Consider the following 7,500-nt stretch of genomic DNA (forward strand, 5'->3'; position numbering starts at 1 on the left):
AAACGGAGATGGAATCATGCCGTCTTTTCTAGGGCGATAATTTTATCGTTTTACCTTGTAGCTCTAATCGTGGGTCAGCTGTTAATTGAGTTTCTTTTTCTTTTCTTCTTGTCTCCATTTCATTCAACCGGATAAAAGAAAGGAAAGAGTTAAACTAGGAAGTAGCAAAATTAGCTTGATTATGCTCACAGTTGAATACAGGAGATAGATAGTAGGTCCAAACATAAAAACCAAATTAACTCTTTTACTGTTAGAAACATGGAAACAGTGTAGTTTCTGAATTTTGACTATGAGGATTGATTATTCATAGTATTTTGATTCTTCGGACTTTAGCATCTTTAGCTATTTCGTCCTTTTTGATGGCATTCTATACCGGTTAGTTTGATTACGTCGTTTCGCTATACGGTATATTTAGCTTTTTTTTACACGGGCATCACCACATTATCAAGGCAATGAGGCCACTCAAGGATAAGGGTTAAAGAGTGTACAGTAGAAATTGGACAATATAGTAATCATTAGTAATGAAAATTCGGTCAATTTGATAACTTATATGGAACGGTTCATCAAGAACTTATTTACGTTAGACTTGAACACAACCATATTGTAGTCAGCCGGAAAGCAAGAAAACAGAAGACAATTCCACAGGCATGCAGTTCTAAGAAAGAAGCTTTGCTCATGGAATCTAAGTTTAGGCACAGATAAAGAATGAGGGGAATTATTGATAGTGTTTTCAGATAGACGAGTGTTTCTTGTGGAAGTTTGGCGAGGGGGGTCATAGACTGAAGCTCAGTCGAACATTTTCCATGAAAATAACGATACATCAGAGACAAACTCGCAACATCTCTTCTGTGAGATAGAGGTTGCAGGGAAGAGAAAAGTACATCTCCTACGAGGATACGAAGTCTATTTTGAACTCTATCAAGGCAGGACAAGTCCTTTCTAGCAGCTCCTGCCCAGATGTGGTAACAGTATTCCATCCTTGGACGTACCTGGCTCTTATATAGATAGAGAGTGCATCAGCAGTGAGATATCTACTGGATCTATAAAAGGGTCTTACCATTATGCCGAATCCAGTTTAGTTGATAGAAGTTCTTATGTTTCGCCTTTTTTGCATCTTCAAACAACTATATATGGTGTTTGGATTAGCTATTTTATTTTACCATATATCAACGCTTTTAAGTGGTGTTTAATACTAAATATAGTACTTTGGGAAGAAGTTTTTATACTTAAAGTTCTTTTGTATTTTTAAGCATATTAAATTAAAATATTAAACAGGGCAGGAAACTCCTTATTGGATTTGGATTGGTTTGGGTTGGTTATTTTGCTTTACGGCATGTCAAGTTTTTTTTTTTTTAGTCAATGGGAATGTCAAGTTCACAAACAGCCCCCAGTCGCATGTACAGGGTGGCCCACTTAAAAGTAGCCCGATCTATCTCATCTTTCTATTAACGGCCAATTGACACCACAATACAAAATGCAATTCTTTTTTATGGTATTTGGTCTAGTTGTTTTTATTTTTTACTTGACATGCATAACATCATTGAGTTTTTCAAAGAGAAAGTAAAAAAAGATACTAACCTCAACGTTTTGTGTATTTAACGCCCGGAAGAAGTATTCGCAAACATCCTGCTACGTTATCATTAAGCAAACATAAATAAACGAGCTACGTTATCATTAAGCAAACATAAATAAAGGAGCTAAGGTATTTCATACAAATATAGAAAAAATACTTGCAGTGTTTATTACTTAATTTAATTTCGTCTTTTTTTTTTTTTTTTTTTGAACAGGTGGCCACATTGTGATTCAGTGCCTTGCTAATGAAGACAATGGAATGCAACCGTTACAACTGATCTTGGACTATATTACCGACACAGTGATTTCCAATTCAACTATCGATGGAATTCCGTACGTGTCACCCGACTCGCAACATATGGTCAACGTTAACAAACAAGATGGCCTGCTTACTGTGACCAAAATCACCGAAGACGGTAAGTCGGTTTTCCTTTTCAAGTAAGCGAGTGACCAACTTTCTTCCCTTTACTCTATTCCTTTTATGGCTGTGGTCGTTGTGTTTCGCCGGGAATGGGACACACATCTTCAATAGAACCCCAATAAAAACCGACATGAAAGTTAAAGTGTAACAGAGCCGCTGATGCTGGTAGCAGCCGCATAAAGATATGCAAATGACCAAGCAAGCTGCGCGAAGTACGTCATAGCAGTGATGAAAGGTCACGTGTGTTTGACAAAGCAAGGGTTTGTAGGAGTGGGGTTAGAGCCGGTGTTCGGAAAAGAACGTGTTCGAGACACGTGGGTAACACACAGCCAAGAAAAATGTTGCATGCTATTGGAGAAAGAGGAAATGCTTTGTAGAAATGTATAGACAAAACGCGTTGTTGGAAATACCAGATATAAACACTTTTGTAAGAAAAGAAAGTGAGTTGAGTTTTTCTTGCCATCTATTTCTTTGATATAACAATTATGTTACGAAAGTTTACATACAACTTGCTCGTTTAGTACTATCAGAACCCGTATACCGGCGTTGCCCTTTAAAAACCAAGATTTAAAGGGTAGTTTGAACATAGCTTTCTATTATTCAGTACATAGTTTATGATGATATAAGTAATATAGCCGCAAGTAATGCTTTCAGTTTTTGTTTGTATTACACTAACAACAATTGAAATATAACAGTGAATGCAAATAACAATATGTATAAGTTCCGTGCAAACTTTTCCTCTGCCAACTGAACATTAAAATCCTCGAAAAATATTAAACAGGGCAGGAAACTCCTTATTATTAAGTGCTTGTAATTTATCATGCAATTATAATAAAATCAATGAATATAATAAGAAAGCGTAAAGCATGAAGTTTATGCATGAAAGGCTAATTTAAATGACTTTCTATTCGACAGTTTGAAGACTTCTAAACTACAATTTTAAAGGATCACGAAATAATTGAAAATTTGAAAGAATCAGAGAAAAAAAAAAGAAAAAGAAAATGACCGACTTTAAAAATGAAACAGATATGTATTCTGATGGATTTACTTTTGCAATTTAATTATCTTTAAAAATTACGTTTGGTTTAGTACATATTCATATGACGTAATTCAATTAAAACAAAAGGAAATCGACATTCCGATTGAGGAATGAAAATGACTTGAAAACAGAAACCATGGAACCATTTTTACCTGGATTGGAATGTCGACTAAACACAATGAGCATTCCAAAGTGGACATCAGAATTCTGATGAATGAAATGTAGATATAAAACATAAGTAAAGAGAAAACAGAAAACAGAAAACAGGGCGAGTGACTCGAGCAGTGAATGATATTTCTATCGTCGTCCCGCCCAACAGCACACCACCAAACCCACATACCGACCGATCTCTGTCTTGACATATGCTATCAGTTAATAAATGTAATTAACTTTTTTATAACACACTTAACAATAAGTTATTATAACAGAAACATTAAAATCTAGAATGGTTTTCTGGCTTTTTTTTACACGGTGGTCACCACTTATCAAGGCCCGGAAGCCACTCAGGGATAAGGGTTATTGCAAGTACAGTACGTTAGTGTGGAGATTTGATGAAGTGTTTACTTAAGGGGGCGGTTCATTAGGAATTTGTTAACATTGGACTTGAAGACATCCAAGTTGTAGTCAGGTGGGAAGCAGGCAGACGGAACAGAGTTCCACAGGCGTGCAGTTCTAAGAAAGAAGCTTTGTTCATGGAATACACGTTTTGATTTAGGCACAGATAAAGAGTGGGGGAATTTTTCACAGTAGATTCAGCTAGACGGGCGTTTTTCGTGAAAGATTGGCGATGGGGGACTAGAGATTGGAGTTCAGACGAGCACCTGCCATGGAAATAACAATAAAACAAGGATAGGCTCGCAACGTCTCTTCTGTGGGAGAGAGGTTGCAGGGTTGAGAAAAGGGCATCCCCCACGAAGTCTATTTTGTACTCTGACAAGGCAGGGTAGGCTGTTTTTAGCAGCTCCTGCCCAGATATGACAGCAGTATTCTATCCTTGGACGTACTTGGCTTTTATTTAGATAGAGAATTGCATCAGAAGTGAGATATCTTCTGGAGCGGTAGAAGGATCCCACCATCTTTCCAGCGACCTTGGCAACAGACTTGATGTACGTGTTCCATTTCAGATCTGGAGTAAAGGACAAACGCTGTAACTTTTTTAGGTTGTAACCATTATTAATTGCTGAATACCGTCAAATGCGTATACAATTAAGATAGACTATTTTATAAAAATCAGTTCTCACTCATGTGTTGGCCTTCTTTTTGTCGAGGTCCACAAATTAGGCTACACGAGTCTCAAAACAGGAAGTCACTTAAATAAGCGAGATAATCAATAATTTGTTATAAAAACCCTAAAATCTAGAACGGTTTACTTGCTTTTCATCAACTGCTTCCGATCGTAATAATAATAATGTATTTAACTATTAAATTGGTGCAAAAATAATGTCGTTTTTTTACGTATATATATATATATATATATATATATATATATATATATATATATATATATATATATATATATATATATGATTAGTTTTTAGTTTGTTTTTGTTTTTGGAAAAAAGAAATCCAGCAGAGTGCTCAATTAAAAGGAAAATCCAAAAAATAAGAGCGTATTTATATTTTGCATTCTTTTTACAGAAAGCTGTTCGATGAGATAAGTTATTGGTACCGTCGGTTTCAAGCCTGATAATTAGGACCGCTTTAGATATGGATATCTAAAACTGTCCTGGTGTTACATGATAAAAGGGCTGTCCCCTTTTCATGTAAGTAAAAAAAATAGGGAATTAGTTAAATGTAAATATGAAATAGGACAGTCAAAGATTCGAACTTGCGAAGCTAGATTTGGAATTGAAAATTCCAATCATAAGTTAAAATAAATACAGAATGTTATTGAAATAAGGAATTGCAATTGTTTAGCTTACATATCTGTATATGGAAAAGGAATGTAATAATTAAATTTGTTTCTATTAAGGAATTTAATCCTCAATTGAAATTGTAAACATATTTTGTAAAAATGTTATTAGAAAAATAGGTTACTGAACTCGGGTTCATGTCAAGTTTGGCAACGTGACGCATGTCAACCAACGTGCTTCATGAGCACATGTTTAATCATGCGATGACGTGACGAGTTCTCAATATAGGTAGAATTAGTAGATGCAGTCTGGGAGTTTGGTAGAGGAGTCGGAGAGGAGCAGAGAGGTTCAGACCGATTCTCCGTTAGAATCAAGGCACCTTCTAGAAGTGAGAGGGTTTTAGAAATAACCATGTAAAGACACTTTGAATTCCTCACGTGAAATCATGGACCGGTCATGAAATAAAGGACGTCATCATCTTTGTGTATCTGCGTCTTCTGTGTTCATCATTACAACGAAAAAGGTAACGTGTTTATATTATATGCACAACTGTCAAAACCTAAATGTCAAACGCACTATCTCTCGGTCTATCTATCAAGATATTTATAAATCTCCTCTCATTGAATTGGTTCTCTTGTAGTAACATTTACACTGTCTATTATATATATACAGAATTGTCTCTCTCTCTTTATATGTACTCTGTCTCTATATCTCACCAATGTCTCTATCTCTTACAACATGAACATCTTAAGACATATGAGCACTCAACACACAAGACGCTCCTAAGATTGTCTCTAATCTCTCACTAAGACGCCCCTAAGACGAACAACAACAACAAATATATATGTCGCCATCTAAATAAGAACAACGAAACATATATACAATATTTGGTACCCTTCTAAAAATAACACCCCTACATAACACTAATTATCGGGCTTGAAACCGACGGTATGAATGACTTATCTCATTGAACAACTTTCTGTACAAGATATGGATATCTAAAACGGATATCGTTATCTAAAACGGTCCTAATTATCGGGCTTGAAACCGACGGTACCATTGACTTATCTCATCTAACAGCTTTCTGTACACAATATATATATATATACATATATATATATATATATATATATATATATATATATTCGTTGACTGGGTTTAAAAACAGCCTACAGAAAATGGACTCTGATTTATGAAAGTACGATAGGTTATGAAAAGCAAGGGTTGTTAAGAGATAGCTTTGAATTTGGGGGTATCAAAACCAAAGCAAAATATGATGAAAGTAAAAATAAAATAGATAAACCCCGATGATTTATTATACCATACCTGTTCACGCTGAAACACTTATCACAATATTCTGTGGATCTATATTAAAACACTTTGTTAAACTTTGTGACATATTTCCATTCTATGGAGGTCAGGTGCGAACGAACAACATGTAATTTTATTATACCATATTTCTTTAAACTGAAACATAATTATCAAAGTATAATTACGCAGATAGATATGGAAAATCTTTATTAAAGTTTGTGCCTATTATCATTGTATAGAGGGCAGGCGCGAACGTAGACCCCCACAATTTTATTATACCATCCATATTTAAGTTAAATCATACTTAGCAAAGTATTATTATGTACATCTATATCAAAAACACTTGTAAACGTTTTTTTTTTTTTTTTATTTCCATACTTTGTTGACCAGGCGCGTACGCAAACCCCACAATTTTAATGAATCATCATTATGCCAGATCAAACATACCCATTCCTGTATCTCGATACATCTTCTATCATTATATGTAATCAGTTCTCTATAATAGTCAACAATATAGGAGCCTATTCGTGACCAGACACACACACAGACGTTCAGCTTTATATATATATATGTGTGTGTGTGTGTGTGTGTGTGTGTGTGTGTGTGTGTGTGATAAAAGACGACATTATTTTTGCACCAGCCTAATAGTATTGAATAATTACTTTATTTATTTATTTCCGTCACAAATAAACGCAAGTGTTTACGTTGTACTCTCTTAAATGCGAATCAGTTTAATTTTTACTATTGATTTTTTATTTATTTTTATATATGCTTATTATTTATTTTTATAACTTTCAGGTAAATTTGGCTACAGCTTCACCGTGACGACTGACAGCGTGATTGACGACATCAGTTTCTTCCATTCCTCAAGAAAGAGTGGATACGACACCTACTTGACTTCGGCGAAGCGCAATGACGTCATATACGTCAACCTGGAAACAGGCAAAATGGAGGTCATCAAAAGTAAGCAATATACATGTGTTTTTCTCCGACGTTATGTTTTTTTTTTGTTTTTTTACATAGGCATCAGTACGTATCAAGGCCAAGAGGCCACTCGAGGATATGGGTTAAAGACTGTACAGTAGAAATTGGACAATATAGTAATCTTTAGTAATGGAAATTCGGTAAATTTGTTAACTTATATGGAACGACTCATCAAAAACTTGTTTACCTTAGACTTGAAGACAACCATACTGTAGTAAGCTGGAAAGCAGGAAAACGGAATACAATTTCATAGGCGTGCAGTTCTAAGAAAGAAACTTTGTTCATGGAATCTTCGTTTAGGTTTAAGCACAGATAAAGAG

The 7,500-nt window shown here is 35.0% G+C and overlaps 1 protein-coding gene across 2 annotated transcripts in view; it reads left to right on the forward strand.

The window, feature by feature from the left end:
* Positions 1–7,500, forward strand: part of LOC145293743 (follistatin-related protein 5-like) — a 622,029-nt gene that overhangs the window by 609,553 nt on the left and 4,976 nt on the right. For both annotated transcript variants that reach the window (XM_080140217.1, XM_080140218.1), the window contains exons 14-15: positions 1,788–1,988; positions 6,995–7,159. In XM_080140217.1, coding sequence (XP_079996343.1) covers positions 1,788–1,988; positions 6,995–7,159 — 366 coding nt within the window. The remainder of the gene's footprint in view (positions 1–1,787; positions 1,989–6,994; positions 7,160–7,500) is intronic.

The sequence above is a fragment of the Euprymna scolopes genome, chromosome 15 (genome assembly GCF_053919585.1).
Source record: "Euprymna scolopes isolate OS-2025 chromosome 15, ASM5391958v1, whole genome shotgun sequence".
NCBI classification, from domain to species: Eukaryota; Metazoa; Mollusca; class Cephalopoda; order Sepiida; family Sepiolidae; genus Euprymna; species Euprymna scolopes.